General features: G+C 36.3%; 1 protein-coding gene across 1 annotated transcript; it reads right to left on the minus strand.

Moving 5' to 3' along the window:
* Nucleotides 1-8,425: 8,425 nt before the first annotated feature.
* On the minus strand, nt 8,426-15,589 carry LOC110451916 (phosphopantothenate--cysteine ligase-like). The gene is made up of 7 exons (XM_021500142.1): nt 15,446-15,589; nt 12,626-12,714; nt 11,820-11,962; nt 10,662-10,876; nt 10,227-10,346; nt 9,751-9,816; nt 8,426-9,143 (listed from the first exon to the last, which is right to left on the minus strand). The coding sequence occupies exons 1-7, from the start codon at nt 15,572-15,574 to the stop codon at nt 8,961-8,963; spliced, it is 945 nt and encodes a 314-aa protein (XP_021355817.1). The 5' UTR covers nt 15,575-15,589; the 3' UTR covers nt 8,426-8,960.
* Between the last annotated feature and the right edge of the window lie 5 nt (nt 15,590-15,594).

Below are 15,594 nucleotides of genomic sequence, written 5' to 3' on the forward strand. Positions count from 1 at the left end.
TTTATATAGCTAAGCTACAGCTTGTCTACATAGCTACAGCCTGTCTATATAACTACAGCCTGTCTACATAGCTACAGCCTGCCTACGTAGCTACAGCCTGTCTACATAGATACAGCCTGTCTACATAGCTATAGCCTGTCTACATAGCTACAGCCTGTCTACATAGCTACAGCCTGTCTACATAGCTACAGCCTGTCTACATAGCTACAGCCTGTCTACATAGCTACAGCCTGTCTACATAGCTACAGCCTGTCTACATAGCTACAGCCTGTCTACATAGATACAGCCTGTCTACATAGCTACAGCCTGTCTACATAGCTACAGCCTGTCTACATAGCTACAGCCTGCCTACATAGATACAGCCTGTCTACATAGCTACAGCCTGTCTACATAGCTACAGCCTGTCTACATAGATACAGCCTGTCTACATAGATACAGCCTGCCTACATAGCTACAGCCTGTCTACATAGCTACAGCCTGTCTACATAGCTACAGCCTGCCTACATAGATACAGCCTGTCTACATAGCTACAGCCTGCAGCCTACATAGCTACAGCCTGCCTACATAGCTACAGCCTGTCTACATAGCTACAGCCTGCCTACATAGCTACAGCCTGCCTACCAGCCTGCCTACATAGCTACAGCCTGCCTACATAGCTACAGCCTGCCTACATAGATACAGCCTGTCTACATAGCTATAGCCTGTCTACATAGCTACAGCCTGTCTACATAGATACAGCCTGTCTACATAGATACAGCCTGCCTACATAGCTTCAGCCTGTCTACATAGCTACAGCCTGTCTACATAGCTACAGCCTGCCTACATAGATACAGCCTGTCTACATAGCTACAGCCTGTCTACATAGATACAGCCTGTCTACATAGATACAGCCTGTCTACATAGCTACAGCCTGTCTACATAGCTACAGCCCGTCTACATAGCTACAGCCTGCCTACATAGATACAGCCTGTCTACATAGATACAGCCTGCCTACACAGATACAGCCTGTCTACATAGCTACAGCCTGCAGCCTACATAGCTACAGCCTGCCTACATAGCTACAGCCTGCCTACATAGCTACAGCCTGTCTACTGCCTACATAGCTACAGCCTGCCTACATAGCTACAGCCTGTCTACATAGCTACAGCCTGCCTACATAGCTACAGCCTGCCTACAACTGCCATATTTTGTGTTGCACAGGTTCACTTAACTTAACTTAAGAGTGTAAATACAACTTGTATAAGGATTGCTAAGGCTTCATGGTGAATATGTATGTAACCGAATTGCGTTCATTCTGGCATGAACATTGAAAAAATGCAGTGCAAAGGAGATTCCTGAAACAGCCTAACATCAACAAAATGTTTGATTCTAACAGTTGTGTCATGTTATTTGGGGTGGGAGGAGAAGCTTCAAAATGACACTGATTAAATTGTGTTCATAGTTCTATGAAGGCAATTTCTTCTGGGGATGCTTGTAGAGGATTTACTTGTAGTGGAAATGTAAATATATACATGTACAATCCTTAAAGTGTGTCAATCCATCAGCAACTCTTGGTTTAGTAATGTCGCCCTCAAACCTCACCTTCACCATATTTCATGAAGAAGCAGTACAAGTATTTGATTAAAGGAAACAATTATACTTTGTTGGGTCATTTTGTCAAAGGTCAAGGTCAGTTTCTCTCGTCAGAAAGGCTGATGGTTTACAACTGGTCCCTTCACTATTTGTAACATTGTTTTCATTAAAATTGATGAGGCTGTACTACTTGTTAAGACAAAGGTATAACACTTTTTCGGTCAGTCACAAGTCGAGTTCAAACACATGGTTTCTACTTTATGCCTTTCCTAGTTATTGCATATTTTCCCTGAATGTCATAAACTTTTAACTGATGAAAGGTCGAGATAACTAAATATGAAATCCTTGAGTCAGCTTAGCTGAGTGATTCCAATTTAAACATACTTCGATTCCTCATCTTCATCAAACTAGATATGATTGTTGAACACGTTTTGGTTCTTTCTGTTCCTGGCCAAAATATAAAGTCTCCATTCCTACTGGATGGTCCGTCCAATAAATTTACTTTTTCTGCAAGAACGCAACGTGATGTCAATACCCCAGCTTCTGAACTATTGACTAGGTTCTTAGAAACACAAAACATGCATCATTACCTGCTTGATGATCAAGGGTTTTGTAGACTGATAAAAAAGACAAGCTTAGCAATGAAAATAACTAGGTTCTATAAAAAGGGTGTAATTTGTCTCTTTATTTTACCTTACATGAATAAAAAAGTCCCAAAATTGTCTGTTAATGGAAATGAAAAGAATTGATTACAGTTGTGCTTGCTTTTGTACGGATTAAGGCCCAAGTTCCACCGAAGTGATGACAGGTCGGACCTTCCACTTACATACAATTGTACACATAGTTCCCATCATCATTGTGATATGTTGGATGGGCATGGTGGAGTTAAAGTCTCCTCCAAGAACCACGGTCTCTAATCTAGTAGCTTAACTGGAAGTAGGAAGCCTGCATGACCTTGTAACCACGAATGGATCACCTGATGTTTGGGCCCCCTGCAGAATCGGGGGGGTTCTTCCGTGTCTTCTAGGAAGGGGACATGGAAAACACCAAATTGATGTGCTGTCCTTCTTTCAATTCTGTCTACTTTGTTCGATGCGGTGTCTCCCTAGGCACTCGTCCTCGTATGATATGACCCAGGCTGTTGTGAGGATGTTTGATCCCAAACAAATAAACAAAAGCATGAGTTGCTGATGGTCACAAGTGGCACAAGTCTAGCCACAGGGATTGATTCCTTTAATAGATATTGTTAGTCTGAGTGTAGAATTGTTGGCGTAGACCAATAAATAAACATAACAAGCATACTGAGTATTGCTAAAGCAATACATGTCCCCTACTGGCCCTAATACATTGTAATGATTTATAAAAATGGTGCCCTTTGGTGTTAATTTGGGAAAATGAAAAGTATACATTTAGCTTGTAACTGATTTTGCTGTACATGTAATAATAAAACCAGAAATTGTAAATTTAGTATTATGACAGAGGAATTATATAAAATAAAATGATTGTTATATTTTGTTGCTTTTGTGGTATGAAAGCAATTACCAGCAAGGGTGATTAAGAGACGTGAATATCATCACCAATGTGTAATAACGTGTTACTTCTCCAGTTTAATTCAGTTTATTATTGCCCTATTAACAGCCTTACGGCCATTTGAACTTGAACTTTATGTTTTGTCTGTAGGTATCCTAATGTTCCTGGACCATAATGTAGACATGCTGTTTCAAATATTTTCAATAAGTGAAATGATTATTATTTCTAGGAAATGTAATAGGAAAAAAGATATATATTTTCATTAAGTGTAACCAGTATTCACATGGCCATTCACGATCGTAAACACAGACATGGCCTTGAGGAATCTGGTTATTTGTCCATGTACACTGGTCATGTATGATCAAATAAACTTATCAAAAAGTTGAAGTTTGTACATCCCAGACTATTTTATAGACTTACATTACCTTATATAAAGTAGATCAATGACATACTGTATAAGCTATGCAACTGGAGTTATAGCAACTCTACATATCACTCACAATAAAACAACTATACTTTGCAACACAACCTGTAAGGACACTTTTTCCTTCATTTCCAATTTCCCGTGTACTAGTATGTGTGCTACCTTTTCACATTTCTCCTGTATGTGTGCTACCTTTTCACATTTCTCCTGTATGTGTGCCACCTTTTCACATTCCTCCTGTATGTGTGCCACCTTTTCACATTTCTCCTGTATGCTGATTAATTTGCATGGTAATTACATGATGGTCGCTAGAGCGCTGACAAGGATTTTCTAAATAAAGTACCAGTGACCTTGACCCGATAACCCTGAAACGCGAACTTGTCCGAGATATTTTGGTCCTTTGTAATTGTATGAAGTTTGATCAAAATCCCTCCAGGAATGAAGCCACTAGAGCGCTAGCTGACAAACATTGGTGTTAGGTATGTACGTAGATGTATGGAGAGGAAAACTATAGTCCCACCCCTGGTTTCATCGGTAGGCGACTACAAACATCACAGTGTCAACAAAACACTAATTTGAACACCAGACCGAGAAAACCGAGGCAAAATACACCAGACCGAGAAAACCGAGGCAAAATACCAAACAAGGGTAATATTTAATGGAGACCATTGAAAAAGTGTAAGGAAGAAGTAAGCCATGTGCCCAGACACAATGACAACAGTCCAGATGTACAATAACAAACGTCCCGACACACAATGACAACCGTCCATACAAACAATGACAACAGTCCACACACACAACGACAACAGCCAACACACAACGACAACAGTCCACACACACAATGACAACAGTCCAGACACACAATGACAACAGTCTAGATGCACAATGACAACAGTCCACACACACAATGACAACAGTCCACACACACAACGACAACAATCCAGACGTACAATGACAACAGATCACACACAATGACAACAGTCCAGATGTACAATAACAAACGTCCCGACACACAATGACAACCGTCCAGACACACAATGACAACAGTCCACACACAACGACAACAGTCCAGACACACAATGACAACAGATCACACACAATGACAACAATCCAGACGTACAATGACAACAGATCACACACAATGACAACAGTCCACACACACAACGACAACAGACCAGACACACAATGACAACAGATCACACACAATGACAACAATCCAGACATACAATGACAACAGATCACACACAATGACACCAAGCCAGACGTACAATGACAACAGATCACACACATTGACAACAGTCCACACACACAACGACAACAGGCCAGACACACAATGACAACAGATCACACACAATGAGAAAAATCCAGACATACAATGACAACAGATCACACACAATGACACCAAGCCAGACGTACAATGACAACAGATCACACACACTGACAACAGTCCACACACACAATGACAACGGTCCAGACACACAATGACAACAGGCCACACACACAACGACAACAGGCCAGACACACAATGACAACAGATCACACACAATGACAACAGTCCACACACACAATGACAACCGTCCAGACACACAATGACAACAGTCCACACACACAACGACAACAGTCCACACACACAATAACAACAGTCCAGACACAATGACAACAGTCCACAGACACAATGACAACAATCCAGACACACAACGACAACAGTCCAGACACACAATGACAACAGTCCACACACAATGACAACAGTCCACACACAATGACAACAATCCACACACACAACGACAACAATCCAGACACACAATGACAACAGTCCACACACAATGACAACAATCCACAGACACAATGACAACAGTCCAGACACACAATGACAACCATCCAGACACACAACGACAACCGTCCAGACACACAATGACAACAGTCCACACACACAATGACAACAGTCCAGACACACAATGACAACAGTCCACACACACAATGACAACCATCCAGACACACAACGACAACCGTCCAGACACACAATGACAACAGTCCACACACACAATGACAACAGTCCAGACACACAATGACAACAGTCCACACACACAATGACAACCATCCAGACACACAACGACAACCGTCCAGACACACAATGACAACAGTCCACACACACAATGACAACAGTCCAGACACACAATGACAACAGTCCACACACACAATGACAACCATCCAGACACACAACGACAACCGTCCAGACACACAATGACAACAGTCCACACACACAATGACAACAGTCCAGACACACAATGACAACAGTCCAGAAAATCTGTGACCATCAATGCAATCTATGGTGCAAAACTTAAATGCAAAATCTTAATGTTGACACCGTTGCCAGAAAAGCAACACCTTAGTCTCGCTTCAGCTACTTCGTCACTGTGAGACAAAAACATATCACACAAAGAAGTAGCAAACTTCCCTGCGAGATCCTGATGGCCGCTATAACCTTGACAATAGTTTCTCGTACTAGATACTTTGCCAGTATTCACAACCACTCACTTCTTCTGAAGATCGTTGAGGTCGGTTTGGACATCACACAGTCAGGTGTTTTGTTCTTATTTATAATTTCAAGCAGCTGTTTCATTTTAAATATGGACCTGACAGAAAGTATCATAAAGTCTTTAATGTTATAAACTACATTGTTTTGGAATTGCAGTTTTATACTTAAAAGGTAACATGCTAGCAGTAAAATGTTCACTTCCTGCATCTACAAACAAAACATGTTTTATATAAGTGCTTCTTTACTTTATATTTCTTGTCATTATCTACTGTCGAGGATTCGATATGCGGCTTGCACAAACATGTCTTAATTTCGTACCAAGTGCAAGAAGGTTGGCTGTTCTTAAAATTTGCTTTCAGTACATCTGTTAAAATCCATGTGTTAGATAAATGCCAAATACCTACAGTAGCTTAGAGGAAGAAAATAAGCAGGGATCCGTGCTAGGCGCTTAATATCGTATAACTTAGAACCTATATATTAAAGAATCGGGTTTGATACAACTGTATAATGTTTTAAGAATTATGTACATGAAGTGACTACAATGTATTTAGATGATACCATTGGGGGTATGGTACCCTATCATCAAACTAACCGTGTCATATACAAATAGAATGTAAGATATATCAAATTTATTGGTACAAAAAAATTAAACTTGAACCATCCCTTCAAAGAAAGATATACAATTATAGTCAATAATCTGATCGCATGTCTAGGAACGAAACCAACAAGAGTCTTTAAACCAAGTCGAGGGTTTCTGGAAGATAGACATTATACAAACAATCACAAAGTTTTCCTGTAGAAGATAAAAATACAACACGTTTAGATTTTTGTTAAATAATGTTTTTATTAATTAACAATTCATTGCAAACTGTTATACATTGTAAATCCTAATTTCGCCCTTGGATATTTCAATTCAATGTTTGCCTTATGTTGGAGTATACCTATACACCAATTTCAAATTCCATCAATGAATCAAAAAAATTTAAAAAAAACTGTCATAGAAGAGAGAAAGGGTCAGCAATGTTAACCCACTGATTTTTTTCCCATCAAAGACAGATTCCTGCTGGCCACAAAATATAACAAAGTTTGAAAGACAGATGTCAAAAAACAATGAATAACGATCCGTCATCCTTCAGATTTATTTATATTTAAATAAAGTTTTCCTCTGTACAAACTTAATCAAAGGAATATTTTTATTTATATTCAATTTTTGCCAATAAGTTAAGGAATGTTCATAAAACTGCGGTCTGGACAGCAGATCAAATTTGGTTTCTCCGCTAAGATCTATTACCCCAACCCTAACAACCCCTCACCTCTCTGCCTTACATTGCTTGAAAAAAAAACCCAGATCTTGCCCCGTTTACATCAAGAAGTGGGTTAAATACTCCAATTAATTACAAATGTTTACGAATCTGCAGTGATATGACACATAAGTGATATAACATGACTATATAACCGAAACTTAAACCTCTGCACATCTGTGTAACATGGCAAAATCGAAGGCTCAGGGTGCAGCACCTTGAAGATGACACCATTCAACATTTGTTCGAAGGCTCTGATGACCATAGACATAGCTACACTAACAAAGTACATACATCTGTTATTCCATTTTTACATGATTACAAATCATATTTCATTTTTTTAATGGCCATTAAATTTTGGTACATGTAATTTAAATTTGGGGTTATTTCCCTTTCTAGATGTAATTTACGAATAAAAGCTTTCCGTCTTTGACATTCAGAGCAGACCACGTAACATAGTTTGTCAACTCCAGTGATTGAACACATCTATTACTGAAAAAATGGAGATATACACCATAATTTCATGATTCAGCAGGTATTTATACCTTTTAATACTAAAGATGCTTTTCCTGCCAAACATGTATCATATCAATGTTTTGATTTCATATTTGACACATGAACACAAAGTTGTTTTTTGAGCATTTCGGTGTTTAATTAAATATTAACAGAAATATTAGAGTGTTCTATTTTGTGGTGAGTTGTCATACCAGCCAACAATTCTGAACACTTTGCTTAGTATCCAATTCATGATTTGAATTTCAATATAGCGCAAAATGTTAAACATTTTGCATTACAATTTCATTAGGAGGAACTGAATAAAAACGTAAATCATGTTCATTTTTCCTCCCCCTAATTAAGACCCATTTACAAGATTATGGTGCATTAATTTAATGGGGGTTTGGAATTATTAGACATAAATCATATCTCAAATACATGATCAAGAATCAAAAACAGATTTATGAAGATAATCCCAATCCATCTTTTCATTTACCATTTACCATTGGTAAAAAAAATACTGAAATAGTAAATTAAAAAGACAAAAGAACAACAACATACAAACAACTTTTGTTGTACAATATTAACTATCAGGCTTTAACTGTCGTTCTGTATAACTAAGCTGTGTGTTTACTTTTGTTGTACAATATTAACTATCAGCCTTTAACTGTCGTTCTGTATAACTAAGCTGTGTGTTTACTTTTGTTGTACAATATCAACTATCAGGCTTTAACTGTCGTTCTGTATAACTAAGCTGTGTGTTTACACTCCTGATTTGTAAACCAAAGATGTAAGTACAGTAAAGGATTGTATAATTTCACTGAGTCAACCGACACAAATCATCTGCCTGTTTGCGAACATAAAAACAGGAAAAACTGTTACTAATTGTTGCTTAATATTTATCAATGTCACCGGAGCAAGTAGTGTTACAGGTGCATACTTTAAGCGTGTACATGTAGTCATATGGAATATTATATACCGATTATCATTTATGTTCAGCCTCAACCTTTGGGTGGGGTCCCTTTTTCCTGAAACAAGTACAGTTCTATATTTGGCCATTGGAAATAAGTTAAAATTTCACTTCTATCTATATAAGTAAGGATTAAAGTGCTGGCCTGTTGTGTATGAAATCAGAATGAGTTGTCAGCAGTTCTTTGATGATATGTTCCTCGATCTCCACACCACTGTCCAGCTGACCATCGGTCAGTTTTATCGCCTTATGTGTGTCTTTGGTGACAACTATGACTTCCTTCTTTCTTGTTTCCAAAAGATTAGCAACCACAACCTGAAATATCAAAATATATATTTTTTAACATTTCAACTAAATTTCAATATACATGGGCGGGCTTATTAGCAGGCATAGGCTTGTTGCTGGACAAAAACAGTATTTGAGTTTTTACCATGATCCTAGTATACTGTTTTAATCCTACTGAATACATGTACTAGAGAAACTGTGAGAGGGCTCACAAAGAAAATACCCCTGCTTCATCTTATCTCGAGATTCAAACTTTGTTTTGCAGGGGGTATTATAACTGAATCACAAATTTCTTCTTTCATACACATCTTCACAGGATGTTCTTTCACTGTGCCAGGTTACAAACAAAATTGAACAAACGGTTAAGGAAGAGTTACGTTTATACATTGTATTAGGTTTCTGGAGCAGAAATAAAAAGTTCCAAGGGCCACAACTCCAGGAAAAACAGTTGACTCGCAAGTTCCTTTCTTCATGCACATCTACATATGATTTTTCCATTTTGTAAACTTTTAAAAAATACCCAACAAATGAGGTTGAGTTGCTCTTACAAGGTTCATGGACGGGCGGACTGACGAGGGGGATTCCCCAGACTTTGTTAGCTGGGAGTATAAAAATGGAAACAGTAATTAACAGTTACCTGGTGACAGTACTTCGCCAGAGCCTGTTGTGCTTTTTTTACCAGAAGTTCTTGGTCTGTTTCAAGCTGTAAAAGGTTTGGTTAATTATTAATAGATGGGAGGTATGTATTCTACTCTATATTGTTGATTGTCAAAATATCTTCAACAAATTTTTCTGAACCTTTTAAAAGGTCGCCAATTATATGCATATACATTATATGCAAATCATATATACAAACAACATGTAAACAAATTTATGTAACATTTTAACTAACTGAATGAACTGCATATTAAAATAATGTAATAAGCAAAAGTTACTGATCTAAATATATGATTTAACTTTATGACAGCCAAATAAGTTAAGCTTGAAGTCAATTTTAATGGGTACATTTTGTAACTTACATTATCAATCACTAAATTTACTTTAGCTATTACATTATTTTACATTAAATTGAGTGACAAAATGTCCTTAAGCATTCAACATGGAGCAACTGACCTTGAACGAGACAACAAAGGCATCAGGTACCCATTCTTTGACAAGAGGCTGTAACATCTTGGGGACCATCTCAAGGGACAGCTGTAAGGGACCATCTCCAGACTGAATTTTGTGTTCAGGCTAACAAAAAAAAAAGTTTTTTATATGATTAGAAAAAAAGACACTTAACTCATTCACTCCTGAAATTTCATAATGAACTATTCTACCCTTTGAATTGAAAAAAATAAAATGTGTCATCAGGGGTGAATAAGTTATCTCCCATAGTCCCTATGTTAGTTAGAATCAAATTAACATAAGAGGATTTTCCTTTGGCTACTTTTCTAATATTCATGAAACTAATATCTCAGATACTACACAGTAAACTGTAAATTATGTCATTTGGTTTAATAGAGGAACTTATTGAAACATTATATGTGATGAAATTTAAATACTAACCATTTGTTCTTTTGGAATGTAGAAGTCTGACACAGCAGCGGCCAGATAGAGCATAGCCTTGTTGTTCATGTTATTGACAGCCTGGCAGGCGGCGTGCAGTAGTTGCAGGTACTCCGACAAGGTCTGGAACTCCACACCCAGCAGACGGTCGTCACTCACTGCTGACTGGTGCTTCTGTAGCTGGGAGCCAACCATCTTCTCAAAGTTTTCCTTAACTGTTCACAAACATATTGAATTCATAATCATAAAGAAAAGAGGAGAAACTTTCCAAAACTGGACTAAAACATTTATTGAGTCCAAAATATCAATACTGACCTTCAAATGTCTAAAATAGAGTGCAAAATGCCTAAATTATGATTTAAACTTATTGATATACAAGCTAAAAATCAAATATACATAGTCTATATTTGGTGCTGGATAACTCAAAAAGTCTGTAATATACAGAATAATTTGATTGTTAAAACAAATTTGACCCTCTTTGACTTTGAATATAGTTCTAATTCATTTCCTTTCTCAAACTTTGTATCACTCCAAACACGCAAGCGAGATACTGGCCACAGACTCCAGGTCTTTTGACTGTTCAGAAGAAGTCATTTGGTGTTCTCCAGAAAAAAAATATTAGAGTGTTAAGATGCATACATTGCACAATGTGATGCAGAAACCTTCTTACAGAAAGCTGCACTAAGGCCCGTAGAACATATCTATACTACACCTACAACAGGAGTTACATAATGAATATCAACAATCCATCTGCTTGTTCATTAGAAGAGGTTATTTTTAGATGCCCAAAATTTCCTCCTTTTTTTACCACTTTTGGGGCACAAAAAAACACAGCATGTTATATTATCCTTCACAAATCTGATACTAAAAAAACTACAAAATGTCGTTTAAATCTACCCAGCGGTTATTGAAAAGAAGTGGTTTAATTCAAGTTCATAGACAACAGATAATGGATGAGAGCGGAATGCAATATCCTACTTCAGGTCGGGTGAGATAATAATCTTAAAATAAAAAAATATCATTGGTTTGAACATGATACACCATTCAAACACAAACATATTTTTGAAAATTATATTTGCTTACCCATGTATTACTAAACATTAACAAGGCTCCAAAGTATAAAAGTTACATGACATTACATAGCACATTGACCAATACCTTGGATCTGTGATCTGGAATCTGTACTGTTCTTGAACTCTAATAAGTCCAGATAGTTGAGGCTTGAAAAATGTCTCAGAAAAGGTCTCATGGATCTACTGCGATGAAGGAAGATGACAGCATAGCCTTCTTGGAGGAAATATCTGGAGTCTTTAAGGACAATAACACAGCAACAAACAAATAACACATGTAGAATTTAACCCACATTTTCTCTCCTATTGGATGCACCCCTTAAGCTTTTGCCCGTAGGGGACAGAAACATCTAAAAAAATAATAATGCAAAAGCCCAAATTGAATATGGGTTTAAATTTGCCATCTAAATCAGGAGATATCATTATCTTGAATGTCTTACAAATTCTTATTTATTTTATATTTATTCTCCAATAGAATATACACATGTACTTACTTGGTAGAGTATTTTGAGAATTACACATTATCAGGATACAGAAAAAAAAGGTAAATATCAACATAATGTTTTTTTCTGTATCCTTATAATGTTTGACGCACAATAAAACTTTTATAAAACTATTGACATGAACAGATGGGTTTTTTCATTACATTAGTGGGAGGATTGGGCTATTGGGATATATGTAGTGTGGGCGAATACAATGAGGCAAAATATAGACAAATATATACAATAAAGTATTACATTCAGTAAAATTAATTAAATTTGATAAAAACAATGAAAACTTTGACTAAATCAAATTTGATTAATGAGCTCTCACACACCAAGTCATATTTGATATAATTTCACTGTACATGTGCCTTCCGTTCCTGTACCGTATACTTTCCTATGAAAAGGATACTCAGCTGATGATGCTCCTCTTGTTCCACTACTGAAGTTGTCGAGGAAGCGTACAGTGCGGCTCTCCAATGGTACCTTGGTTCCACCAGACTGAAAGACAGGTATAATTTAAAAGAAAAACAAAACATTTGTACATGCACAAAATATGGTTTTAGTTAGTAATAACCTTATGGATTGTTTATCTTCTTATTTAGATCAGCTTTTTCTTTAAATGCAAGTAGGTAATGGGTTGTTTTGCCCTAAATCCTGTTCGCGCTAAGGGCTGTTTGCCAATTTTTTTTTAAATTTATACGCTAATATAATAATTACTATTTAAATATTTCAACTAAACTTATTGATAACTTTCTACATTGGTGAAAAAAATGCAACTGTGCGTGTGTTGAGTCAGCTTTTCACAGCTGCCGTTAACGTTTGTCATACTCGCTAAAAAAAAACACAAACAACTTTTTTTTTGTATAAAATTGATTTTAATGAAATGGAGAAATAAAAAAAAATGAATGTGTGACTTAAAACTTCTAAAATTCAAAGAAAATACCCAACAATGTTTCGCCTTAAAACTTTAGGTTAAGGGCGAAACATCCTAGCGCAAAACAACCTAGGGCGAACGGGATTTCGGGCGAAACAACCCGGAAACGATTAAGTATTTCCCCAATATATGTTCTCCTTCTCCTTTTATAAGAGGGTCAATCAACTAAAGCACCTATTGATAAGATCAACCACACTGATTGAACACTCTTAAACAAAGTAAGTAACGACCAACTGACTGACAGAACGGTTCCGTGTTGTTTTGCCCCAAATCACGTTCGCCCTAGGTTGTTTCGCGCCAGGTTGTTTCGCCCTAAAACATATTTTTTAGGGCGAAACATTGTTTGGTATTTTCTTTTCATTTTTATTTGTTTTAAGTCACAAATTAAGTCTTTTTAGTCTTTCATATCATTAAAATCAGTTTTATTTAAAAAAAAAAGGGGGTTTGTGTGGTTTTAAAGCAAAAAACGGATTACGTTATTTTCTTAACGCCGACACACATTATAACATATATTGAATTTAATTTTAGAAATAAGTAAGAATTGTGAAATGAAACAAAAATGGTGTAATTTTAAAAATTGCGGGGTATACAACAATATTATTTTCCATGTTAACACATTTAAATTAGTTTAGTATACGGCTGTACGCATACTCGTCGCCATGTGACGATGTTTTCTTTACCTGATTTCTGCACACGTCTGTGTTGTTTTTTGCTAATTGGAGATTATGTCCATTTTGAGAAGTTTTGATAGTACCACGGAATTAGATTTAAGTCTGTGATGGTACCGGACAATGAAAATTAATATGCATATTTGAGTAGATAATTTTGAGTAGGTAACTTGTCATAAATAGAGCATTTCTCAATACTGTGTTATAATTCAACATTAGTAATGTTGAGTTATAACACAGTACTGAGAAATGCTCTATTTATAACAAGTTACAAAATGCACAAATCATCCATAACGTAATTTACGTTATGGATGATTTGTGCATTTTGTGCGACTCCGTGGTTAGACGCAGACAGCATGGTATCTGAAGTGATGTGTGTGACTGTTGGCAGCATAGAACCTGGCAGCATAGAACCTGCCAGACTGACAAGTACATTATTATACAAGTATATTTAATGTATTTTGATAATTCCCTAAGTAAATTGCCAACGTTTATTTCATAATTCAAATGTACACATCTGCTTAACAATTAAAATACGTATCTATGTACTTGGGGAATTATTTACATTTCGTATACGTCTCTAGAGAAAGTATTTTTTTTTTTTTTCATCCTTATACGCAATTAATATACGTATGTAGTTTCAGTCTATATACGCAATTTGTAACTAATCTATGTCCATTTCGTATACGTATCTATGTACTTAGAGAAATTAATTTAGTTTCATTATATGTCCATATCTTATCTATATATTATAAGTATTGTACTTAGAGAAATTAATTTAGTTTCATTATATCATAATATCCATATCTTATCTATATATCATAGATATATATAATTAAAGTATTATTTTTTTTTTATTCTTATACGCAATTTGTACCTAATCTATGTCCATTTCGTATACGTATCTATGTACTAAGAGAAATTTGTTTTATATAAAATGGCTGACGTGACAGGGTGCTTTTTAATTGTTTATATCATGTTTTAAATATTTTTAACGTTAAAATATATACAGGTGCATTTTATAAAGAACAACATTACTTAATTAAGGTAAAGAAATGAAAACGATAATATACAGTATATTCCGGATATTAGTATGTCCGTTGTAGGATTCGGTGATGAATATACAGGTTCGTTCTTCACCTTCCGGCACGTAATTATATCTTGATTCAAGAGAAAGATATTTTTTTTAACTTTTAACATGATATTTATGACTTAAAGAAAAAATATTTTTTTAGGGCGAAACAACCTGGGGCGAACGGGATTTGAGGCGAAACAACCCTTAGGGCGAACGGGATTTGGGGCGAAACAACCCTTAGGGCGAACGGGATTTGGGGCGAAACAACCCGTTACCGACAGAACAGTGGAAGATGTTGATGAAATGCTAGCACAATTTATATAACTCCTCAACTTTCGTCTGAATTTCTCAAGAAGATACATTAATTCAGCAATTCTTATTTACAATTAGCTCCAGAGTGATGTTTTTATAATGTACCACTTCAAGTTCTATAAGACATTGCAAGTACTGCTCTTTGTTTATTTCCCGAAATCGAAGCTGAAATCAGATTGAAATTGCATGTCGTGTAATTTAATGTTGGACTAATCGATTGGATGAAACTGGAACTCTTACAGTCACGAGAACAACCAATCTTCCTTTCTGCTTTTGTCTCTCCACAAAACCATTCAATTCTGATCTTGTAGCTTCAAATTTATCAGGAACAGACACCTGCCGCAGGAAATTTGAAATATCTTCAGCCATTTTTCAACAAGGCAATGTTA

This window comes from Mizuhopecten yessoensis, unplaced genomic scaffold (assembly GCF_002113885.1).
Source record: "Mizuhopecten yessoensis strain PY_sf001 unplaced genomic scaffold, ASM211388v2 scaffold6287, whole genome shotgun sequence".
Taxonomy (NCBI): domain Eukaryota; kingdom Metazoa; phylum Mollusca; class Bivalvia; order Pectinida; family Pectinidae; genus Mizuhopecten; species Mizuhopecten yessoensis.